Source organism: Rhinopithecus roxellana, chromosome 4, assembly GCF_007565055.1.
Source record: "Rhinopithecus roxellana isolate Shanxi Qingling chromosome 4, ASM756505v1, whole genome shotgun sequence".
Taxonomy (NCBI): domain Eukaryota; kingdom Metazoa; phylum Chordata; class Mammalia; order Primates; family Cercopithecidae; genus Rhinopithecus; species Rhinopithecus roxellana.
The window spans coordinates 158,227,123-158,252,759 of record NC_044552.1 but is presented as its reverse complement, the minus strand read 5'-3'; the positions used below and the strand labels follow the sequence as shown (position 1 = coordinate 158,252,759).

Genomic DNA, 25,637 nt, shown 5'->3' with positions numbered 1-25,637 from the left:
GCCGGCAGATCGCAAAGTCAGGAGTTCGAGACCAGCCTAACCAACAGGGTGAAACCCCATCTCTACTAAAAATACATAAACTAGCCAGGTATGGTGGCTTGCACCTGTAGTCCTAGCTACTTGGGGGGCTGAGGCAAGAGAATTGCAATTGCTTGAACCCAGGAGGCGGAGGTTGCAGTGAGCCGATATCGCACCACTGCACTCCATCCTGGGCGACAGAATGAGACTGTGTCTCAAAAAAATAAAAATAAAATATATAATATATCTAAAAAACTATTGGGCAGTAGTAAATTATGACTGTGATAGGTACTGCCTTGCTTTAACAACCTAATGCTATAAAAAGGAAGACTTAAGCTGGTATTACCCTTTAATAGCCCCTTAGCAACATGGCTAGGATACTACTTGAGGTCAGTATCACGTCTGTGACGAGACTTTCATAGGGGGATTGTAATAGTGTGATGAAAAATTATATTTCTCTTGACCTTTTATGGTGACATCAAATGATTTGAATGGCTGATCAGCTTTTTTATGAGGGAATTTGTAAAAACTACCCAATAACTATAATAATGGAAGATGTTAACAGAGGAGGATCTGGGTGTAGAGTATATAGGAACTCTGTAATATCTTTGCCGCTTTTTGTAAATCTAAAACTTTTTAAATTAAATTGTAATTACTCGACAGTAATTTAGTTCACTAATAAATTGATTTGAAAGAGTCAGTATTTTTTATTCCTACTTTCACTGGAAGAAAATCAATTGAACTTGTTTTCCCTCCACTTTTTTTTTAGGATTCAAGATGACCAACGAAGAACCTCTTCCCAAGAAGGTATGGGTTTTGGTTTTGGGTTTTGTTTTTTTTTTTTAAGCAGTTGTAAGCACTTTTAAAAAAAAATAGACTTGAAGGATTATCATTGTTTGCTTATTTCTCATTTCTTTGCCTTTATAACAATAATAGCATTGGAGTTGTACAATGTGCTAGATGTTGTATCTTATATCAGTATATTTTTAGAATATTTTCAGATTTTGGAAAACTTTAGTTATAATAATATTCCCGTGGTCTACTCTTAACGTTCATTATGTGAATATTTCCAGCTACATATATACAAATAATGTCAAAAATGGAGATTATGAGTATATTATTCTTTTCTTAATGTAAATCCCTTTGATTATAATTAAAAACTACTTTATTTTTAAAAAATGGTTATAGCTAGTTTTCAAATTCTACTTTTGTCTCTGAAATTTTTTTGTCTAGTCTCAATCTCCCCCTGCTGTGCATTCCTACCTCGAGTTTACTCTTACATACACACACACACACAGTGAATGTTATAAAAGGGTCTCTAGGAGGAATTTGTGATTCAATTGGGAAAGCAGGGCATGTGCTTAACTAAACTGAATATTTAAGTGAGTAGATACTACAGAAGTTTCCTGTTGTGGAGTCAAATTACTCGTAAAATGAGTAAAGGATTGTATTATACTTTCATAATCTGAGAATTACTGTGTGTTGCCTCTGGTAGCCTTTGATTTTCCTCCCTTGGAACAGGGTCTTGCTCTGTCGCCCAGGCTGGAGTGCAGTGGTGCAATCTCAGCTCACTGCAGTCTCTGCCTCCTGGGCTCTAGTGATCATCCCACCTCAGCCTCCTGAGTATCTGGGGGCTACAAGTACGTGCCACCACACCCAGCTAATTTTTGTGTTTCTTGGAGAGATGGGGTTTTGCCATGTTGCCCAGGCTGATCTCGAACTCCTGGGTTCAAGAGATAGCCACCTGCCTCTGCTTTCCAAAGTGCTGGGATAATAAGCGTGAGCTGCCTTTGGCAGCCTTTTAATATATTACACTACGATAGTCCCCCCCATTCTATTTTATGGTAATACTATTTTACTGGTTAGTATTATAATTTGAAACATTTTTAAGGAAAAAAATTTAAGTGAAATAAGGAAAATACTAATAAAATAAGGAAGTACTAATAAAGCCTTTATTTTCTTTTTATTTTTTATTTTCTGAGACAGGGTCTCACTCTGCCGCCCATACTGGAGTACGGTCGTACAATCTTGGCTCATTGTGGCCTCGTACCCCAGCTTATGCAATCCTCCCACCTCTGCCCCCCAAAGTAGCTCAGACTACAGGTGTGCTGCTACGCCTAATTTTTGTATTTTTTGGTAGAGATGGAGTTTTGCCATGTTACCCAGGCTGATCTTGAACTCCTAAATTTCAAGATATCCTCCCGCCTCAGTCTCCCAAAGTGCAGGAGGCATGACCCACAATGCCCACCAAAGCCTTAATTTTATACTGAAATAGGAGAGTTATCTCACCTTTACAGCCTTTATTTGGTATAGCGAATAGACTGTTTCTCAATTTTTGAAGCATGTCAGCTTATGCCCTTCTTTCAACTTTTTATTTTCAAATAATTATAGATTCACAGGAAGTTGCAAATAAATGTCCAGAGAGGTTCTGTGCAGCTTTCACTGAGCCTCCTTCATTGTTAACGTCTTGCATGACTAGCAGACATTTCTAATAACTAAAAATCAGGGAATTGACATTGGTACAATCCACAGAGCTTATGCACATTTCACGTTATACTTGTACTGTTTGTGGGGGGAGTGGGGAAGAGCTATATGCAATTTTGTCATGTCTAGCTTTGTGTAACCATCATTAATCAAGATACATATCTGAACTATTACCATAAATCTTCATTGAGTTATTATTTTGTAGCCACATCTACCCCCTCCCTCTCCATGCCTGACCCCTGGCAACCACTAGTTTATCTCCATTTCTGTAATTGTTATTTCAGAGTGTTATATAAATGACATCATGTAGTATATATCTTTTTGAGACCATTTTACATTCTCACCTGCAGTGTAGGAAACTTCAGTTTCTCTGAATCCTCACCAGCATTTGGTGTTGCCGCTAATTTTTATTTTAGCCATTCTAATCAGTGTGTGGTGATACCTGGGATTTTAATGTGCATTTTCCTAACGATGATGCCCATTGTTAAGATAACAAATAGTTTACCTTAAAAAAAAAAAAAACTTTTGTAATAAAATAATTTTTTTTAGTGATAAATACGTACTGAGCTATTTAAATCTCACACTCAGGAGGTGTTTCATAGGTCTCATAGAGCTTTGTGTCTTCAGGAAGATCACTCAATTCATATTGTAATTCTCTTTATAGGTTCGACTGAGTGAAACAGACTTCAAAGTTATGGCAAGAGATGAGTTAATTCTAAGGTAAAATGTTATTTGTTCAAAAATAAAATCTTTGTATAGAACATTGTATTATGCCTCTACACTGTAATTGTCTTTGTGTCAGATATTATTTTTAATGTTGTTACATCCTCAAATAATTTAATGTACTTTTTGAACATACTATGACCTATTTCTTATATTAACACTGAGGAAAACGTAACACTTTAAAGAACTACTAGGAAGCTATAAGTTTAACAAATATATGGCTTGTTTTGTGTAGTTTTTCTTTTCGTGTTTAACATTTGAAAAAAAAAATGTAATCCTAAAAGAAGAACTTATATTTATGGAAGAAATACATAATTTACTAATGAAGTGAGGTTACTTTTTCTTATTAGCGTGACTTTGACCAGCTCATTTAACTTCATACTCTTCATTTTCTCATCTGTAAGTTGAAGGGGTTGGGTTAAGTTATTTTTAAAGGTGACTTCCAGTTCTGAATTTCTGTGGTTGTCTTATAAATGTCTTACAAAAGCAGATTGTCAAGTACAGCATATAATCTTTATAGATTGTGTAAGAAATCAGGAAGTAGTGTGTTCTGTGTTTTATAGCTTTGATAACTTTTAGATAAAAATAAAATGAGTATTTTAACAAGCTGAAAGCGGGGGAGAGAGAGAAAAGATATTTTGTGAGATAGAGTAACACAGATTTTGTTGTTTCCTACAGTGTGACAATTTCCTGCTTTGACCTTTGCAGAGCTACTGTATTATGAACACACTGTTCATCTTTTTTTTTTTTTTTTTTGCCATAATCTCATACGTAGGACAGTTTCCATTGGATACCTTTGTCTTCCTGCACATAAAACTTAAATTGTTGGTATTCTAAAACACTCTGTCTTATGCTGAAGTAGATACTTACCTTAAGATACACTACTGCTCAATGCTGGGTTTTTTGTTTGTTTGTTAACTATTAAAACAACAACAAGTGTTAAAACAATAACATATATACATATATATAATGTATATATAAATTATAATAGAGGTGAGGTGTTGCTCAGGCTAGTCTTGAATGCCTGACCTGAAGTGATTCTCTCACCTTGGCCTCCCAAAGTGCTGGAATTACAGGCATGGGCCACCATGGCTGGCCATGATCTTTTTTTTCCCTACCTCTGGGATTGTACACTTCTTTTTATGCCTTCTTACATAATTGCTCTGGTTAGTCTTTGCAGTCATTTTCTTGATTTAACCGTAGGAGGGGAAAAATCAGTAATCTTAATAAAGAATCATAGAAATGTTTTATTTTAAGATACCTTTAAGGTTTCTAAATTATATGCAATGTATTACCTTGCAGTCAGTTTAACATCTTTCCTTAGGGAATTCTCATGTAAGACTTTTAGGTGGATTTTTTTCTCTTTAATTTCCTTGGTGATTTTATTTATTTATTTATTTATTTATTTATTTATTTATTTTTGAGAGCGGAGTCTCGCTGTGTTGCCCAGGCTGGAGTGCAGTGGCGCAATCTCGGCTCACTGCAAGCTCCGCCTCCCGGGTTCCCGCCATTCTCCCGCCTCAGCCTCCGAGTAGCTGGGACTACAGGCGCCCGCCACCTCGCCCAGCTAGTTTTTGTATTTTTAGTAGAGACGGGGTTTCACCGTGTTAGCCAGGAGGGTCTCAATCTCCTGACCTCGTGATCCACCCGCCTTGGCCTCCCAAAGTGCTGGGATTACAGGCTTGAGCCACCGCGCCCGGCCTCCTTGGTGATTTTAAACCAACTGCTACTTATTTAACTAGTCTATACCTTGTATCCTTGTGATATACATGTTCTTGCTTCAGTTTTTATATTTTTCTGTTCTTCTAAAATAAATTGTTCTTTTATAGCCTCCACTGAGACCTTTCTCTTATACATCCCCAAATATTTGGTAAACTGTACGTGTCCTAGGTTTTAAGTGCCATAAAAACAAAGCATGACCTTAGCTTAACAGTAGTGTTTATATAGAAAGTGGATTAGTTTGGTATTAAGAAGGTTTTTCTTTTTTTCTTTTTTAAGACAAGAGTCTCGCTCTGTCACCAATCTGGAATGCAATGGTGCAATCACAGTTCACTGCAACCGCCGCCTCCCAGTCAAGTGATTCTCCTGCCTCAGCCTCCCAAGTAGCTGGGACTAAAGGCATGCGCCACCATGTCCTGCTAATTTTTTTGTATTTTCAGTAGAGACGGAATTTCACTGTGTTGGCCAGGATGGTCTCGATTTCTTGACCTCATGATCTGCCCGCCTCGGCCTCTCAAAAAACCCATGTTGGGATTACAGGCGTGAGCCTTTTTGTTCATTATGTTGTAACATTAATAACTCATGGCAAGCCTGTTTTTAAGATTATAAAATGGTTTTCTAAAGCCAAATTTTAATTAACTGTACCTTAAGAGCAGCTTGAAAACATGGCTCTTAAGTATGCAGGAGAACAGACATTCAGGGCAGGGTACTTTCCATTAGGAACTGCCTAATAAGACTGGGAAAAATCCTTATTGCTAAGAAGACTTAGCAGTGTATGTGTTCAAGGTAGAGAAGTATAATGAAGAAAAACAGTCCCCTTGTATTCTGATAGCGTATGGCATGCAGGTTTCTGCCAGTTAGATGAGATTGTTAAATTACAGTCTTGAAAAATGTTGTATTCTCCCCCTGTGTTTACAGGCAGAAATTGATATTACCTTGAGAAGAGTCACATGGTATTTTCACAAAAGAGCCAAAATAAAGAACCTTCGATTCTACATAATTAGGCACATTTCTAATATGCCTTTTCAAGGGGACAACATAAAGTAGCAGTAGGATTTTTTTTTTCCAACTTCTGTAATCCAGGATTATCCTGAACATCGCCAGTGATACCAAAGTAACAAACCAAATCTGGGGTTTGATCTCACCCAGAGCATGCTTGGCATGTTCTCAGCAGAAAACACCTTCTCTATATATCTCCTTTTACCTGTTTCCTGTAAAATGGGAAGGAATAATGAGGGACTACTTTATTATCAGTTAAACTAGATTTAGGCCGGGGTGTGGTGACTAAGGCCTGTAATTTCAGCAGTTTGGGAGGCCAAGGTGTGAGGATCATTTGAGCCCAGGAGTTCAAGACCAGCCTGGGCAACAGTGAGACCCCCTCTCTACAAAAAATTAGCCATGTGCCTTTGGTCCCAGCTATACAGACAGGAAGCTGAGGCAGGGATATTGCTTGAGTCCAGACCCTGTTTGTGCCACTGCACTCCAGCCTGGGGGACAGAGCGAGACTGTCTAAAAAAACTAGATTTAAAATGAAAAATCATCCAGCAGAATGCTCAGTATTACTAAAATCTGTGAGTTTATAGATATCTTCTAGTTTATTTAATAAAAGCTATTTTATTATAACAACTAATGTATGGTTTTTTTACTAGATGGAAACAATATGAAGCATATGTACAAGCTTTGGAGGGCAAGTACACAGATCTTAACTGTAAGTTTGAGTTTTAGCTTCTTAAAGACTGAATAATCTCCTTTTGATCATTACAATCAAAAGGGTAATTGGTTTTATTAAAGCAAATGTAATTTTTCTGGTGTTTTATTATAAGAACTATAATAGGCACTTTTGGGTGCAAGAAAATATAAAGGTGAATGAGACATAGTCTCAGTCATTGGAGAAGATAGACATGTAATACTCATGTAATGGCGTGACTTAGCAGAATTATATGCCAGGTTCTGAGTATAGATACAGTAACTCAGAACTACTTGAAACTTTTCTTACTTGTCCCTAACCCCTTCTACATAGGAATTTGACTTGAAGCGTGAGTTACTAGTCTAGAAGAGAAATAAATAGAAGCAACTAGTAACAGATTTATGATAGCTTAAATTAATATGTATAACTTAATTGTATGTAATATATATTTACAAATTTTTTAAATCTGCTGAAAATAAAGTTTATCATTTTAAGCCATTTTAGTCTCACTTTTTACTGTTTGAACAACATACTATTTGTTGAGTATAAAAACCAATATATATTGTTTTCTAACTTCAGAAGGGTTAATACCCTGAAATTCTAATTTTACGTGACTATGTTATCCAAAGAAATCATGAACATTATGAACGATTAAGGCTGGGCACAGTGGCTCACACCTGTAATCCCAGCACTTTGGGAGGCCAAGGTAGGAAGATCACTTGAGCCCAGGAGTTTGAGACCAGCATAGGCAGCATAGGGAGACCTTGTCTCTACCAAAAAAAAAAAATTAGTCAAGAGGATCACTTGAGCCTGGGAGGTCAAGGCTACAGTGAGCCCTGATTGTGCCACTGGTCTCCTGTCTAGGTAACAGAATAAGATCCTGCCTCAAAGTTTAAAATACAAATTGTCTAGCAGTTACTACCATATTAATTATATGTTTGTTTATTTGAGACAGTCTCGCACTGTCGCCCAGACTGGAATGCAGTGGCACAATTTGGACTTAGTGCAACCTCCGCCTCCCAGGTTCAAGTCATTTGCCTGCCCCAGCCTCCCAAGTGGCTGGGATTACAGACATGCACCACCACGACTGGCTAATTTTGTATTTTTAGTAGAGATGGTGTTTCATCATGTTAGTCAGGCTGGTCTCAAACTCCTGGCCTCAAGTGATCTACCCGCCTCACTTCCCAAAGTGCTGGGATTACGGGCATGAGCCACTGCCCAGACAGCATTTTTATATTAAATAGGTTAAAACGTACTCATCAGGATTTTGTGAATACTGTATAACACAAATGTTTCCTGTCTTCTATTGGAAATAGGTGAAACTATAAAAACATAATTCAGTTGGTAGTCATGGAGCACTATGACACATTGCCTTCTAAATAAGCTCTCATGACCAGGAAATAAATTGCTTGTTATAAAAGTAGTTAGGATGGAAGTTAAAGACTTGATTAATTTTTTGACCCTAGTTTTTAATTCTTGACAGAGGTATTTAAACTTGATCTTAAAATTAAATTTATATATATTTTTTAAATCATCAGCTAATGATGTAACTGGCCTAAGAGAGTCTGAAGAAAAACTAAAGCAACAACAGCAAGAGTCTGCACGCAGGGAAAACATCCTTGTAATGCGACTAGCAACCAAGGAACAGGAGATGCAAGAGTGTACTGTAAGTATTTCAAGTTACATAAATGTCTTTAGTTGAGGAATTGGTTTTTAGTCCACCTTATTGCATGTTAATTTTAAACAATGCTAAATATAAGAGGTTTTTTTTTATAGATATGTACACTTACAGCTTTAAGTATACTAGGTGAAAAATTTTGATAATGTCTCTTCATTTAAACAAATTTGTGGCCAAGAAATCAAAATTTTTAAGTTGTTTTTTGAAATTTTCATGCATTGTAAATATTAGTTCATCAATTTCAGACATTTTTCAGATACCTTGGTGTCTGAGGGTATAATCAATAAAAGAGCATTTGCTCCCTATTGCTTTACTTTCACTGGTTAGGAAAGCCATCTGATGACTTTACCTGTGCTCTCTTGTCCCCTCTGTGTATAGAACTGTTTTTCCTAGTGTCAGCAACTTCTTCAACGTGTTCTTTTTAATTGTTAGAACTTTGATGTGTACTGTGTAGTGTTTACTATGTCTACGTAGATCTGAAATCTAGTGACATAATTGATCGTCCAGCTCTGGTAGTTTAGACTCAATCTTGCAGTGTAATTATACAAAATAATTAGAGGCAGCTGTATCCTTGTTTCTGATTTTAAAATCTGAATGTTTCTTCAATTCTTTGTGTACTCTCCATTCATTTCATACCTACTGAAGTCTTCTAATGTGTTATTAAAGTCTTCTAAGGTTGTATTCTGCTCACTGGAGACACCAAAAATCTGTGGGCACGGTCCTGTTCCTGTTTGTTTTACCAATAGAGTGTTCCTTAAGGCTCAGTCACAGTCCTTTTACTTCCTGTACAGAGATTGTTTAAATTTCCACAAAAGTACCTATTTACTCTTTCACTTTTTACTAAATGACTTCTTTACGTTTTGCTTTGCTAAAGGCTGGCTTTTATCATTTTCTTTCCTTTTTTTTTTTTTTTTTTTTTTTTGTTGTTGTTGTTGTTGTTGTTGTTGTTGTTGTTGTTGTAGTTTGTTGGTATTTCCCCCTTTTCTTGAAATAGGGCCTCTCATCCAGGCTGAAGTGCAGTGGTATAATCACAGCTCACTTCAGCTTCCTAAGTAACTGGGACTACAGTCACGTGCCACCAAGCCCAGCTAATTTTTTAATTTTTGTAGAGATGAGGTCTTCCCTATATTGCCCAGGTTGAACTCCTGGCCTTTAGCAATCCTTACTCCTTGGCCTCCCAAAACTGTTGGGGATTATATAGGTGTGAGCCATCGCACCTGGCCCATTATCATTTTCTCTACCTTCTCACCACATTTTGTTCTTTTGTTTCTATGAGTTTTGTTGTAGTTCTCACACCACTGATACTTTTTTCTCCACAGTTACTTATGAATGTTTTTTAACAAATTTCCCTTTTCACGAAAAATGGATCTTACCTTTAGACTGCTAGCACTTGGGAGATAGATTGTGAATAGATGGTGTTGATGATAATATCTCATAGGATCGGAATGTCTTGAATTCCTTTTCTCTTCCGGATTCCTACTCTTGACATCATAGTTGATGTGTGCACATCACAATGTGTGTGCTATTCATGCACCTCTGATTCTCCATCTGTCCTATATACACTGGCGGTTTTGATCATATTATGCCTGGTCGGGCCTTTGGTGATACCTGATCACTCTTGTCTCCTTGACCTGGATTTTAAGGTTATTTCAACTATAATGGAACCTAACCTTTTCCAGGTTTTTGTTTTTGTTTTTGTTTTAAACAGCTGTCACCTGCACAGGCCAGCTGAACAACTTCCTATTCTTCCAGTTATAATACAAGTGAGGTTTTGCAGACAGGGCAGGGCAGCAGGAGCAAAATCACAAGGAAAGGGCAAGATTATATATGGCAGATGAAGATGAAGTTTCAGGTGAGAGTGATAAAAGATGAGGTCAGGCCTGGAATCTTGGGTATTCTAGAAGAGAGGGGGCCACTGAAGAATTTTTGAGCAAGAGATGTATATGATGGGTCAGATTTAGATTTACATTTTAGGTAGATCATTCTGGCTTGAGTATGAAAGATGGATTTGAGTGGAACAGGACTTTAAGCAAGAAAACCAATTGTGAGGCTATTAAAGTAGTCCAGATGAGATAAATGAAGCCACTGGTAATAGCAGACAGGACAGAGTAGGTGTTTTGGAGGCACAGTCAGTAGGACTTGTTTAGTTTGGATGCTGTTGTGGAAGGAATGAAAAAAATCTAGGGAGGAATCACAGCTTCAGGCTTGTCTCGTTTGAGTAACAATGCACTAGGATAGAGCCTACAAAGATCAAATTTTAGAAGAGTAGAGTGTGGTGTTAGGAAAACTGAGGAAATCCAGCATTCCCTCTTCCTTCCCCAAAATATAAAGTGATTAAAACAAAGGTGTACATAAAGTTCTGTACAATACGAATTTAAAATTGTTCGTTAGATTTGGCAGTTAAGAGGTTGTTGGCCAAGGAAGCCAAAAGATTGGATACCCCTGCTCTAGAGGAACTGGCAAGTGGGAAGTGAGAGAAGCCTGAATTTAAAGAGTAGAAAGAATGGGAGTTGTGTGTACTATAGGAGGTAGGAGGGAATAGGTTAAGCAAATGGTTGAAAGGATTGGCCCTGAGAAGGAGGGTTTCTTACCCTCTTGCGAGTGAAAAATAGTGGAAAGGTTTGTATTAGGTACCTGTCCTTTAAAACAGAGCTGCTGCTTTTTACTCTTGGTGTTTCAAATTAAGCTAAGCTTAGAAAAAATAAAATAACGTCCTCAGGAGTCAATTTGTTTGTCCAGCATACTAAATCATCTATTTGATTGTCTACGTGCAGTCTTTGCTAAGTACATCAGTAGTCAGTCAGTTTTGAGTGTAAGACATAAGTTAGCCACATAGTTACTATAGTCTTAACTATGTACTATGTTCTTAACTATATTCTATTTTGTTGGTAAGTAAAATCTTATCATTTTTGTTCACCTCAGTGGTATTTCTATTTTTCATTTAGTCTTTTGCCAATCAACGCAAAACAGATTTAGGAATAAAACTAACTTTGAAAACACTTTACTCAGTGTTCTCTTCCGTAGAACATGGAATTTATTCTAGTCAGATTCACCTCTCTTTTCATGATTGAAAGTGTTGACTATTGGGTCTTTGTAAAGCTAAATAGTAACTGAGTCTCAGTCAGTGTAGTAGACTGTTTTAATCAGTCCTGTCAGTACGTGGAGTGCACTGTAAGTCTTGGTTTATTCTTGCTCTGTTATCTTAGCAGCTGGTTTCACATTGACTATGCAGTTGTACTAGATTTTTGCTCAATGGAACAAATATATTCCCAAACTACTTAGTATATTTGTTCCTTTACTAAATCTATATTAGAAAATTTCAACTGTAATTCTGTTTAAGCCTTCATGTGGAGTTAGGTCTTGGGCCGGATCTACTTTGAGTGTGAAGAAAATGATGAATTTAATGCTAATAACTATATTTCATATTTTAGAAATGTATTTTTAGTGTTCTAATAAATAGTACAACTGAAGTCGAAATTGAAGGTTTCATATGTAAGTAGAAGGGTTCTGGTGTGATGGAAAAAGCTCTAGACTGGGAATCAGAAGGCTGGAGAACTAGAGTTCTTGTCCCAGCTATGGCACTGAACTAAACAGTTGGGTTATTTAATCTCAAAATAAGCAGTTTGGGTTTCGTTAGTTACTTTCCAGCTTTACAATTCTATGATTCAAATCTATTCAGAGGGGGAAACATATAAATTATACTTTATTTTGGCTAAGGTCCTATATAGTTTTGCTTTTATAAAGTTGTAACGGCAACTCTTGTAGCTCTGAGTACTGTATATTTTTTCCTTTAGAAATGCAAATGTGTATTTTAAGTTACAATCTTGCACCTGATGTATTTTTAGGGGACTTTACATAGAATAATTTCCATAGGCAAAAAATTAAAATAAGCAAACCAAAAGACTTCATTAACTCTTAGGTAATTAATATTTTAAACTTTGCTTTTTTCCAGTGGGTTGTCAGCATTTTTGGTAAATACAAGGTTGATTTTTGTTTTTTTTGGTAATTTTGGATTGTAAAGTAAAATGTATGTAGCCCCTTTAAGTTCCAGATTTGGAGATGTAATCAAATGGCCTCAATTCCTAAATGAATAACCTTAGTTATTTTTTAATTGACAAATAATTTTTGTACATATTCGAGGACTAGTGATGTTTCAGTACATGTAATATATAGTGATCAGATTGGGGTAATTAGCATATTCATCAAATAGTTTTTAATCTGTACTTTTTCGAGAAAGTTATAAGATTTTTCTAGAGAATTTCAGGATCAAAGAGGGGAGGACTTAATGAAAGAGTTGGTAAATCAAGTGAATGGAGGGAGTTTTCCCCACCTTCTTATGTATGTTTCCTTTGATTTGGTCGTAATTGTTTCTTTTGCTTTGCACAGACTCAAATCCAGTACCTCAAGCAAGTCCAGCAGCCGAGCGTTGCCCAACTGAGATCAACAATGGTAGACCCAGCGATCAACTTGTTTTTCCTAAAAATGAAAGGTGAACTGGAACAGACTAAAGACAAACTGGAACAAGCCCAAAATGAACTGAGTGCCTGGAAGTTTACGCCTGATAGGTAAACAAATCATACTCCCCAGTCAAGACTTCCCTGACAGTCCCACTACGAGAAAGCTGTGGTGGGACAGCCAAGTACTCGTTTCCACACCAAGACTCAGACTTTTTGAGCCAAAAAAAGCCACATTCTTACACTGTCCAGCTTGTAATGGTTAATGTAAAACTTACCAGATGAACCTTGTGTTTCAGCTTTTTTCTTTTCCCCTTCCCCTTGCTTCAGAGGCCTGATGGCGTCGGACTATTCCGAAGAAGTGGCCACCTCCGAAAAATTCCCCTTCTAGAACATGTAGACACTTGAGAAATGTTTCTGTTTGAAGAAAATAGAGGGAGAAACAGAAGTCTTAAGTCTGTGGCACACTGTGTCTTCAGACAGTTTGAAGGAATGAAAACCTAGAGATTTTAAATCATGAATTGAACATGTAAAATTCCAGTAAAATGTAAAAATGGAATATGCATCGCTCTTAACCTTGAGCATAGTGACTTAGAGACACTGTGTATCAGTTTTGCCAATAAGACTGTGGACTTCATGATTGTTGTTGAACTTCTGGGTCAAAACTCAAATGAGGTGAATTTTGCCTTTAAAGGGTTTATTTGCTGAGAACCAACTTTTAATAGTCACCAGAGAATCAAATAATAGATGTCCGTACAAGTAGCACATATATTTAACCATTTAGTTTGGGGCTCTGTATTCCTTGCTTGAGCCTTAATCAATGTGGTTTTATTCAATGGTTTGTTCTTTGAATGGTTGCAAAACTGTAGATTATCTTACTGAGGACTGTACAAACATGAAGGTGTGGTATCAAACTTCAGGTTGAAACTGTTTGAAGCATTATAAACATTCATTTCACAACTAGATTGTATAAGGATATTAGCTGTGATGAGACTCACTGCATTATTTTTTTAGTGACTTTTATGAAATCCCCATTCCATTCAACAGGCACATGTTTAAAAGAGCATTGTCGTTGGTGTTAATGGGGGAATGTGTTCCTTCATTGTATTTGGGCCTTTTGTATTGCACTCTTGATATTAAATTAAATGTGCCTTGAAATAGTTGGTTTTTTTTTTTTTTAAGTTCAAAGAATATTATGATGATTTTGTTGTACTCTAACATTTTAATTTGGGGGGGCCTGTGGAGAGCAGATTCATTTTGGAAATACTGTTGCTGTGCTCTTCAAAGTGAAGGAAAAGGCGCTGTGCCTCATTTTTAAAAGACCTACATAAAAGACAAGGAGACTTGACACTTGTTACTTTTATGACACTTTGTCCCAGGGTACTGCAGTAGAAAGTAATTGCGGGACAGCTTCACAGGGTGCCTGCCAGAAGATAATGTGTTGGAACTGTGGGCTGGCCTAAGTAAGACATTTTGTGAATTGAAAAAAGGTATAGTGATCATTTCTAGCAAATTCATTTAATCATTTAGATAAATGAGGCATTATTTTCTTCATGCTTCCATCCAATCCTGGAGGTGAATTTTTTCCGTCAGATCATTCTATAAGTCACCAATTCAAATTTTCGCTTGGTGATAATGGAGTCTAAGATGAGTGGAAGATAAATGTTCCAGCTTGTCCCAACGTTTAAGTGCAGTTTTAACAAGGGTGACTTAAGTTCTCTCTTAATCATTCAAATCAATTGTAAGTATCTTATATGTTTGTGCTTTAGGGAACTGATTGTGGGGCAGAGGGTGGGTTGAAGAAGTGGTTTGTGTGACTTTTCAGGAAGAAACCTGCTTCTAAAATTCTCACTATTTGTGAGGGTTGGAGGGTAAGTAACCAGATCTGTTTGAAATTAGCTTATGTGCTTGCATTAACGCTTTTGTATATATTTTATGCCATTTTAAGTTCACAGTAGAAATGGCCTAAGTATCTTTTTAGTAGAATTTAGTAGAAAAGTAATTCATAAAATGTATTATTAACATGTACTCAAATTTAGCAGGCATCTTTCTTTGCCACTTAGATAACAGTCATGAGTTCTGTGGTTTTTTTTCTTGTCATTGTTAAAATTTTCTCTTTTAATAATAAGATAATACATGCTTGTATATAAAATTGAAATACTATAGAGAAAGGGGGAGATGAAAAGTGAGTGTCACTCTCTGGTGTGACCTTGACATCCTCATTCTGTTCTCTAGGAGCAGTAACTGCTATTACTTTTTCTTGGGTATCATCAAGATAATTTCTATGCATATACAGTCATGTATATTATTTTATTTTATTTATTTTATTTTATTTTATTTTATTATTTTTTTTTTTTTGGAGACGGAGTCTAGCTCTGTCGCCCAGGCTGGAGTGCAGTTGCAGTGGCCGGATCTCAGCTCACTGCAAGCTCCGCCTCCTGGGTTTATGCCATTCTCCTGCCTCAGCCTCCCGAGTAGCTGGGACTACAGGCGCCCACCACCTCGCCCGGCTAGTTTTTTGTATTTTTTTTTAGTAGAGACGGGGTTTCACCGTGTTAGCCAGGATGGTCTCGATCTCCTGACCTCGTGATCCGCCCGTCTCGGCCTCCCAAAGTGCTGGGATTACAGGCTTGAGCCACCGCGCCCGGCCATGTATATTATTTTAAACAAATGTGATCATACCATAAACACAGATGAGTTGCACCTTGTTTTTTTTAGTTGGTCTCTTCGGCATTTTTCCATTTTTTAGTGTATCTAGACTACTACATTTTTAATGGTTACATAGTGTATTTCCATTATATTAAGGAATCATAATTTATTTAAATCACTTATAAATGGATTTTTTTCTGTAAATTTGGCTGTAAGCCAGAGTATATCAGGTACTATAAATACAGCACTAATTTGAAACAAATAATAGCTCAGGCAATCCCCCGTCTGGAATATTTCCAGTAGTGGAATGGGTTTTGCTTTGGGGTGTGTGCGCGTGCACGTGTGTCTTCGCTTTACTAGTTTTTTTGTTTTAATTTTGAGGAAGAAAGATTCTCAGAAATAACCTGTCCAGTTCAGTTACAATATTTCATTCATGTGAGAATGCACACATTTTAGAGTGTTTAGAGGTATATCTTTCAAAATGCTTTCTATTATGTTTGTGGCTTAATTGATTTTAGGAATGGGTTGATTTTTTTGTTTGTAATTTTAAAAAATTATTTCAAAAACAATTACTTGTAATTAAATTATTTTTTCAAAACTGGTTTTGTTAAAATTTATTTTAGTAATCACTAGTTTTAAATGTGATACGATTATCTTAGCTTAGACATTTATTTATTAAAAGGTATGACTTTTTAAACGAACCCTTTTTTTGCATTAGAATTTGTGACATTTTTATATGGGGTTAAGTCAGGTCACAAATTAATGTCTCTTATAGTTGTCTTTTTCTACTCTTTAAAATTCATATAATAAGAAGGTTAGTTGTAAACACCAATGAAATATATATACTTTGCTAGAAGATAGTTTTGAGAGCATAGGCAGTAAAGTGGAAGGAATTCCATCGCTTTTGACGATCTTGCATAGCTCTCATTTTCCCACTGTTTAATTTCTAAGTGGATGTTCAGTGGAGGCTAACGCCTGAGAGTGCTAATGGGAAATGGTGGAAATCTGGAGCTACAGCAGCAATGAACAAGAACACCAGCTAATAATGTTATCAAAGAATAAAGCCTTTACCACATGCTCACTGGTGACTTTTCACCCTTCGGCTCCTCTGAGCAGTAGTAACCCAGGTTTAACTCTTCACATATTTTCTGGAAGAAAGCTTAATTACAAACTTCCTTGAATTACATTAGGTTAGAAAACATGGGACCAGGCACGGTGGCTCATACCTGTAATCCCAACACTTTGGAAGGCTGAGGTAGGCAGATCACTTGAGGTTAGGAGTTTGAGACCAGCCTGGGCAACATGGTGAAACCCCATCTCTACTAAAACTCCAAAAACTAGCTGGGGGTGCTGGTGCACACCTATAGTCCCAGCTACTCCTGAGGCTGAGGTGGGAGGATCATCTGAGCCTGGGGATGTCAAGGCTCCAGTGAGCTGAGGTCACGCCACTGCACTCCAGTCTGGGCAACACAGTGAGACCCCCATCTCAAAAAAAAATTATGCTGTAGGTGAAAGAACCGTGCAAAACTTCTTCAAAGACTGATAATTATTTACAAAATGCTCTCATTTTTAAAGTTCTAAGGCATGCTGAAGTAGTGTGTCAGGCAAGTGAAAGCCTCACTAGAAGAAGGAAAGACTAGAATTTTAAAAACATTTTAACCAATAAGGTCATTCTGGACTTACCCCAAGGACAAGAATGTCACACTGTCTTTATCCAAGTCTCAAAGGTAAATATCACAATTATTTACTTAGATCCCTTTAAAAGTGATCATTTTTTTCTTCTTGTCTTCATAAATAATTACAAGAACAAGCAAATAATTTCTCCTTTTATTGCTGAGGCTAAAGAAAAACAGTAAAATTTTATTGGGAAACATTTGAGCTTTTCATTACATATTTGTAATTGCTCTGTATGTGCACATTGGTTCCATAGTATGTTACACTAGCATTTGGAAACTAATTTCTGGGAAGTGTGACACTCCTAGATTGGCAGATATTTGCATGTTTGAATTATGGTACGTGACCACTGGTCTTATTTTTGTGTCAAAAGGACGATCTTTTCTGTTAATAAAGTCTTAAAAAAAAAAAAAACTTAATTGCTGAATGTGCCTCAATTAATATAATAGATATATTCTTGAGAGTTATGGAAGATGGATGTACCATAAACTTCCCTCTTTCCTCCTTTTTTTTGAGACAGAGTCCCTCTTTCCCAGGCTGGAATGCAGTGACATGGTCACAGCGTCAGCCACTTGGGTTTAAGCAATCCTCTCACCTCAGCCTTTCCAGAGGCTGGCACTACAAGCATGTGTGCCTGGCTAATTTAAAAAAAAATTTTTTTGTAGAGTTAGGGTCTCACTATGTTGCCCATGCTGGAGGACTTCCTGTTAAGGAAAATCCTTATTAAATGTTTTTTTCTACCAAGAATAAATATACTCTCATGCATTTTTATTTGTAGGTACTGATTTTCATAGAGAAGCATTTGTGATTGATGTTGCATGTACCTTTTCAAGAACTTTTCTGATAAAGCACTAGATTCCTTAGTGTAATAATATTGGTATAGCCAAGGTGTGTGTTAAAACTGGCTCTGTTTCCATTTTAGATGATAATTTGAGATGAAAACAGATGGATTTCAGAATTGATTATTGATGTAATAGAAACAAGGTGTAGCTGTTTGGGCACTTTTTGTTTAGGGTTTATTTTTGCTGCCGTGTTGGCAAATTACTGAAATGCAGAAGATGGATGTGTCCCAGAAAAGAAGATGGTAATTATGGGGAAGCATCTGCTGTGATATAGTTATGTTTGTATGTGTGACATCTATCACTGTAATAATTGTAAGCAAAGACAGAGTTTTGTCTTCATTTTGTGATGGATGGCTCTTTCCTTTGTAGCCAAACAGGGAAAAAGTTAATGGCGAAGTGTCGAATGCTTATCCAGGAGAATCAAGAGCTTGGAAGGCAGCTGTCCCAGGGACGTATTGCACAACTTGAAGCAGAGTTGGCTTTACAGAAGAAATATAGTGAGGAGCTTAAAAGCAGTCAGGATGGTAAGGGTTTTTTTGTTGTGTTGTGTTTGGTTTTGTTTTGTTTTGTTTTGTTTTGTTTTGTTTTGTTGAAAAGTTCTCTTAACTTTTTGTTGGCTTTTTAAAACTGCCAGTCATGAATATTATAGGTTAGATTCTGTACATTGTTAACCCCTGCCTATGATTGTATATTATTATGAATGAAACATTTTTAGTTGAGTCAGCAAAAAAAGCCATATAATTTTAGTGTGTTTATCCCCACCCTCCTAATTCTTTATTGTTCAAAATTTCTTAAGTTTTTGTTTTTAGTCGGGGGTAGGATTTGGTAAAAGATAAAAGGGTGTTGTATTATTTAACAAGATGGACAAATTTGTATTCAGTGTTTGAAAGGAAGAATATCTTTAACCATTTCTCATTAAGTGTGAATCTTAGAAACATTGGCAGTTTTCAGCGATCTGAAAGTAATATAGTTGATTGTATCTGTGAAGATTTTATTAGTGAATAAGAGATTTAATCTTTAAATTTGCTGAGATAAACAAAACTTGTCAGCCTCCATCCTTTTTAGTGCAAGTGTAGCTGTATCTCTCCTGTTTCTCCTCTGTTTTTTTGTTTGTTTGTTTGTTTGTTTTAGACAGGGTCTCACTCTGTCGCCCAGGCTGGAGTGCAGTGGCGTGACCTCAGCTCACTGCTACCTCCGCTTCCCGGGTTCAAGCGATCCTCCTGCCTCAGCCTCCTGAGTAGCTGGGATTACAGGCGCCCTGCCACTGCTCCCGGCTAATTTTTTGTGTTTTTAGTAGAGATGGGGTTTCACTATGTTGGCCAGGATGGTCTCGAACTCCTGACCTCAGGTGGTCCACCCACCTCGGCCTCCCAAAGTGCTGGGATTACAGGCATGAGCCACCGCACCCAGCCTCTCTTCTCTGTAAGGTGCATTATTAGTAAGGAAAATAGCCAAATTATTTGAAATTTTAAATTGAAAATTAGTGTCTCTGGTTAATTGCAAAGATGATCAGTAGCCAAGTAATTTCTTCTAAACCACCTACCTTTTCAAAATCTTCAAGAATTATTTCCTGTGACTTTTGTCCTTATATGTATAACAGTCCTTGGTTGAGAACATGGGCCTCTTTGGAATGTTATAGAGGACCACGCTGTCCTTAAGGGCCAGAGCTGCTGTGGAACTAAGGCACTGGGTCAGGAATAAGGGGACTGACTGGCCATAGTGGGTCCGTAGGTAAACGTGAGTCAAACTTTGGGGCTGTAATCAGGCATATGGCAAGATGGACTAAAACAATTTTAACTTGGTTGCTTAATACAGTTGCCCTCGGTATCCATGGTGGATTGGTGTCAGGACCTCCCACAGATAAGCCCCTCGTATAAAATGATGTCGTATTTACATACAAACCGATGTACATCTTCCCATTTGAGCCATCTCTAAATTACTTAACAGTACCTAATACAATCTAAATGCTATGAAAATAGCTATTTTACTGTATTGTTTGGGGGATAATGACAAGAAAAAAAAATCTGTACATGTTCAGTATAGACCCAGTTTTTTCTTCCTTGAATATTTTCTTTCTACAGTTGGTTGAATCCATGGTTGCATGTGGAGGGCCGACTATATATTATTTTAAGTATCTGACTTCCCCCAAAACAAACTCAGTCATATTTTAAGATTCCAAGCAAAATTTTTAAATGTAGTGTGGTTTTAGAATTGTATTTGTTGGCTGGGCGCGGTGGCTCAAGCCTGTAATCGCAGCACTTTGGGAAGCCGAGACGGGCGGATCACGAGGTCAGGAGATCGAGACCATCCTGGCTAACAAGGTGAAACCTCGTCTCTACTAAAAAATACAAAAAACTAGCCGGGCGAGGTGGCGGGCGCCTGTAGTCCCAGCTACTCGGGAGGCTGAGGCAGGAGAATGGCGTAAACCCGGGAGGCGGAGCTTGCAGTGAGCTGAGATCCGGCCACTGCACTCCAGCCTGGGCGACAGAGCGAGACTCCGTCTCAACAACAACAACAACAAAAAGAATTTTATTTGTTTACTTAAGCATTTATTGACTGCCTTGCTTTGTGGCAGGCACTAAAGAATTTTTTCAGTGTTATAAGCGATATTAAACTTGGTTTGACTCTCCTTTGCACAGAACTGAATGACTTCATCATCCAGCTTGATGAAGAAGTAGAGGGTATGCAGAGTACCATTCTCGTTCTGCAGCAGCAGCTGAAGGAGACACGCCAGCAGTTGGCTCAATACCAGCAGCAGCAGTCTCAGGCCTCTGCCCCAAGTACCAGCAGGACTACAGCTTCTGAACCTGTAGAACAGTTGGAGGCCACAAGTAAAGACTGCAGTCGTCTGACAAACGGACCAAGTAATGGTAGCTCCTCCCGCCAGAGGACGTCTGGGTCTGGATTTCACAGGGAGGGCAACACAACCGAAGATGACTTTCCTCCTTCTCCAGGGAATGGTAATAAGTCCTCCAACAGCTCAGAGGAGAGAACTGGCAGAGGAGGTAGTGGTTACGTAAATCAACTCAGTGCGGGGTATGAAAGTGTAGACTCTCCCACGGGCAGTGAAAACTCTCTCACACACCAATCAAATGACACAGACTCCAATCATGACCCTCAAGAGGAGAAAGCAGTGAGTGGGAAAGGTAACCGAACTGTGGGTTCCCGCCACGTTCAGAATGGCTTGGACTCAAGTGTAAATATACAGGGTTCAGTTTTGTAATATTTTTTCAGCAAATTTTTATACAGTGTCATTTAATTTGGGAGAGGATACTGTCCAGAAAATTAATGCAAACTTTTGTCACACTTTGCCTTTTTGTGGGTGTACGTTTTGGTTTTTTGTTGTTGTTTTCTCTGTTTTTTCTTTTTTTTTTTTTTTCTTTTTTTTTTTTTTTTTTTTTTTTTTTTGCTTCAATACCTCTGCCACTTTGGAAATTGTAACAGTTAATTACCTTGAATGTTGCTAAAAGAACATTTTATGTAGGGTCAAGTTATTTTTATATGAGTTAATGTGAAATTGTAAATGGAAATTTTTCCTTAAAATATAACACAATGACGTCTGTATAAATCTATGTCTGTTTAGAACCTGTGCTGTGTAAGGGCATTCTTACTCATGCTGTTACTGTACTTATGCACCATTCAGACTTGTTAGAGTAGATGTGGGTTTATGACTGCCAAGTTTGCCCAGTACAGTAGTTTTTTATCACTAAAAGTTGGACTCATTGATGGAGTCCTGTAGTAGTTTCAGTGTTAGATACAGTTTTTTCCACCATACATCTGTGCATTTTCTCTTTAGGTGACTGAATGTTTAAGAAATTTGTGTGCATAGTTACTCAGTTTTTATGAACTGTTGTATCCTGTTAATGCATATTGCTCTGTGACTCCAGTATATCTTACCTGTACTGACCAAACCTAAATAAAGATTTTTATTGTAACTCCTTAATTAGCGTTTTTGTTTCGTTTTGGGTATATGTTTAGCATTTGTCATCGATTTTCATTGAGTCACTGAATTTCTACTCATTATCCTTCAAGTACTACAACAGTGAAACTTAAGACCAAGCATCGATTTTGATTTTGCACGTAATTTTTAATTTATGCCTTATTTTGCAAAATGGAGCTGGCGTTTAGGGCTACACTTAAATTTTTTTCTTGACTTATAATTGTTACAAAATATTTGAAAATACAGAGAAGTATAAAGAAAATAGTCATCTAAATATATCTTAGGGTTTTTTTAAATTTTTATTTATTTATTTTTTAAAATTGAGACAGGGTCTCACTTTGTCACCCAGACTCAAGTGCAGTGGTGCAGTCATGGCTCACTGCAGCCTCAAAGTCCTAGACTCAAGTGATCCTCCCACCTCAGCCTTCTGAGTACATGGGACTATAGGCATATACTACCACACCCAGCTACGTTTATTTTTAGTAGAGACAAGGTCTCGCTGTGTTGCACATGCTGGCCTCAAAGGATCCTTCTGCCTTGGCTTCCCAACGTGTTGGGATTGCAGGAGTGAGCCACAGCGCCTGGCCCTTTTTGAGTTTTAATTGAAAAGCAGGGTTTGTTTTTTGTGACCTGATTTCAAGTAGAGTACCTTTGTAGTCAGTAATGTTTGTTTTAAAACACTGGCCAGTACTACTGATTTTTACTAACAACATACCTGGTAATATTACATGAGTAAGGGGTGTTAGAATGTAGGTAGGAGAAAATGTTTTTAAGGTGGAAGAATCTCAAAGTTTGCTCCATTTTCTCAGAGGTAATTAAGTATGGCCTTAAAATGTATAGCTTTCATATATGGTTGAAATAAAATTCCATTTCTGCTAGAAGCAGAAAAAAGTATTGTTTTAGACATAAAAAGTATTGTTACGTCTAAAACATAAAAAGTATTGTTTCAGACATAACTTGTAATACAATCCGGGAACCCTGGAAGTGGAATTACAATACTTGAAAACTGGGGTACAACTTACTTGAAAGTAACCTGCTGCTTTTGCTTGTTTAGCTGATACAGGTATGTCCAGTCTTCAGAAGTATATTAAATACTGCACTGTCTCTTGATTAACCTTTTCTTTTTTTTTTTTTTTTTTTTTTTTTTTGCGACAGAGTCTCGCTCTGCCACACAGGCTAGAGTGCAGTGGCACCATTGCGGCTCACTGCAACCTCCGCCTCCTGGATTCAAGCAATTCTGCCTCAGACTCCTGAGTAGCTGGGATTACAGGCACATGCCACCACGCCCGGCTTATTTTTGTATTTTTAGTAGGGACAGGGTTTCACCATGTTGGCCAGGCTGGTCTCAAACTCCTGACCTTGTGAGCCACTGTGCCCTGCCTTGATTAACCTTTTCTACAATCTGCTCAAGTGCGTAAAAAATCCTGTATTTGCATGTGATTAAACATTTTGGTGTTTGATATATCAAATACTGTGGCTTTTGTTATGTACATCCTTCAACTTGACCAATTTAAACAAAAATGGAATTTCTCTGCCCTGTTGGTGTAATCATGAGTTTGTGACAGGAAATTAATTTTTCAGCCAGTGATACAATTTTTTGACCGAATTTAATATTGACCTGTTAATGTGACATTTTCATGTTTCTGTTCAGTCTGCCTTGATGAATAACTCAGAGAACTTACACTGTGGTACATAGTATTTCTCATTTCTGGAATTGGATGCTTTTTTTTCTGGTATGACTATGATAAGAGAGGTGATAGAGTGGCTTCTGCATCTAATTGGTTTGAATCCTGGCATTACACTTAACTGATTTGGGCAAATGTATCCTCGTGGTTCCATGTTTTGTTTTTCTCCCCTGTAAGAGCACTTACTACTGTCTTAGCTCAGGCTGCTATTGGAAGGAAAAAAAAAAAAAAAACACAGACTGGGTGGCTTTACACACTCATTCCTCACTGTTTTTGGAGCCTGGGAAGTCTAAGATCACAGTGCCCCGATTGGTGCCCCAGTTTGGTTCCTGGTAGGAGTCTTCATACAGAGAGCGCAATAGATGTCAGTTTCCTTGGCTCCTCAACTGTATTGGATACAACTGACTACTCCAGTTTTTGAGACACTTTTGCAAAACAATGTAAAGCCATTCCTTCTGACAACTTTGTTTCTCAGATGTTCCCTCTTTTCATGAGTAGTTATGCCCTGTACTCAATCATTGCCTGCTGCTCTACAACTACTGTCTTGGGAGTTCACCTATCCCTGTAGTTATAGTGAACACTTTCATAGCCCCAGGTAATGTCATTAACTGATCTGGACCCACCATGGGGTGGCTGTGCTGAGGCAGTGTTGAGCCACCCCTAGTGGTAACGAGCACACTGCTGACGTCCATCCTATGGCAAATCCAATTTGGTGATTCACTGTTCCCCTTATGGAGACCAAGGAGGAATTTGCTACATGGTAGGTTGGTGAATCCAGCCTCTGGCTAAGACCTGGCCTGGACTCCTGCAACTCTTTATGAAACTTAACCAAGAATGACTGCATCTTACACGGGGCGGAGGGGGAAGATGCTGAGAAGGCCCCTTCAGGATAAACTGGCTCCATAGCTCTGCAATAATGGTGGCTCCTCATGAGTAAGCACTTGGAGATTTTTGTGGCTTCCTGCCCACTCACCCTGCTCATCAGGTATTTATGATTCGAGATCTAGACATAATTTTATTATTTTTTTTGAGACGGAGTTTCACTCCTGTTGCCCAGGCTGGAGTGCAATGGCGCAATCTCAGCTCACTGCAACCTCAGGTGATCTGCCCGCCTCGGCCTCCCAAAGTGCTGGGATTACAGGCGTGGGCCACCGCACCCAGCCAAGATGTAATTTTAAAAATTATCTTCCAGCTGGCCGGGCACGGTGGTTCACGCCTGTAATCCCAGCACTTTGGGAGGTGGGCAGACCACAAAGTCAGGAGTTCGAAACCAGCCTGACCAACATGGTGAAACCCCGTCTTTACTAAAAATACAAAAATTAGCTGGTCAGAGTGGCACAGGCCTGTAATCCCAGCTACTCGGGAGGCTGAGGCAGAAGAATCGCTTGAACCCCGGAGGTGGAGGTTGCGGTGAGCCAGGATCGCACCACTGCACTCCAGCCTGGGCGACAGAGCGAGACTCCATCTCAAAAAAAAAAAAAAAAAAAAAAAATTCCTCTTCTTTCCTTTATTCGTTATTCTTAGCCCCCATCTAGCCCATATAAGTAGGTAATAATATGAGTAGCTATAATGAGGACCCCTCAGGGAACAGATGCTGTTTGGCCACTCAACAGAAGCATGCAATTACCTTCTCAAGATTTGCTCCTAAACTTACTCTAGATAGAGCCTTCAGGCAGGAAACAATATATTTCTTGTCTCCAGAAGAATCTATTCATACTCATTCAAATGTGCTAGGCACTGGCCATAAAGAATGTATTGGTGTTCATTCATAACTGCCTAAAATGTGCTAGGAGCTGTGCATAAAGCAATGTAACAGGATCATCTTGCAAAGCTTGTATTGTCTGGTAGAGGAGACAGATAAACTAGGAATTATATGGTAAGTTGAAAGAGGAAGTTAGGGGTAAAATGCTGCACCAAATGCAGGAGATTGGAAGGTTCTTTTAGAAGAAGTGATGTTTAAGAGGAGTTTCAGAGGTAAATTTCTGGCTTGGTTAACAGAAGATAGTTACACTGCTCACTGAGATTAGAGAAGAAACAGGCTGGAAGAGTTTGGTTTCAGTGTCAAATTTGATGTGCTTATAGGA

At 38.0% G+C, this 25,637-nt stretch overlaps 1 protein-coding gene across 5 annotated transcripts in view; it reads left to right on the top strand.

Annotated features, from left to right (window-relative positions):
- The window catches only part of WTAP (WT1 associated protein), a 30,603-nt gene extending 8,732 nt beyond the window's left edge, over nt 1-21,871 (top strand). For 2 of the 5 annotated variants that reach the window (XM_010368498.2, XM_010368499.2), the window contains exons 2-8: nt 788-825; nt 3,167-3,222; nt 6,594-6,652; nt 8,170-8,297; nt 12,696-12,874; nt 18,298-18,452; nt 20,568-21,871. In XM_010368498.2, coding sequence (XP_010366800.1) covers nt 796-825; nt 3,167-3,222; nt 6,594-6,652; nt 8,170-8,297; nt 12,696-12,874; nt 18,298-18,452; nt 20,568-21,151 — 1,191 coding nt within the window. In that variant the 5' untranslated portion in view covers nt 788-795 and the 3' untranslated portion in view covers nt 21,152-21,871. Of the gene's footprint in view, nt 1-787; nt 826-3,166; nt 3,223-6,593; nt 6,653-8,169; nt 8,298-12,695; nt 13,924-18,297; nt 18,453-20,567 lie in introns of those variants that run through there. The other 3 variants (XM_010368500.2, XM_030928507.1, XM_030928508.1) reach the window with 2 other exon arrangements.
- The last annotated feature ends 3,766 nt before the right edge of the window (nt 21,872-25,637 follow it).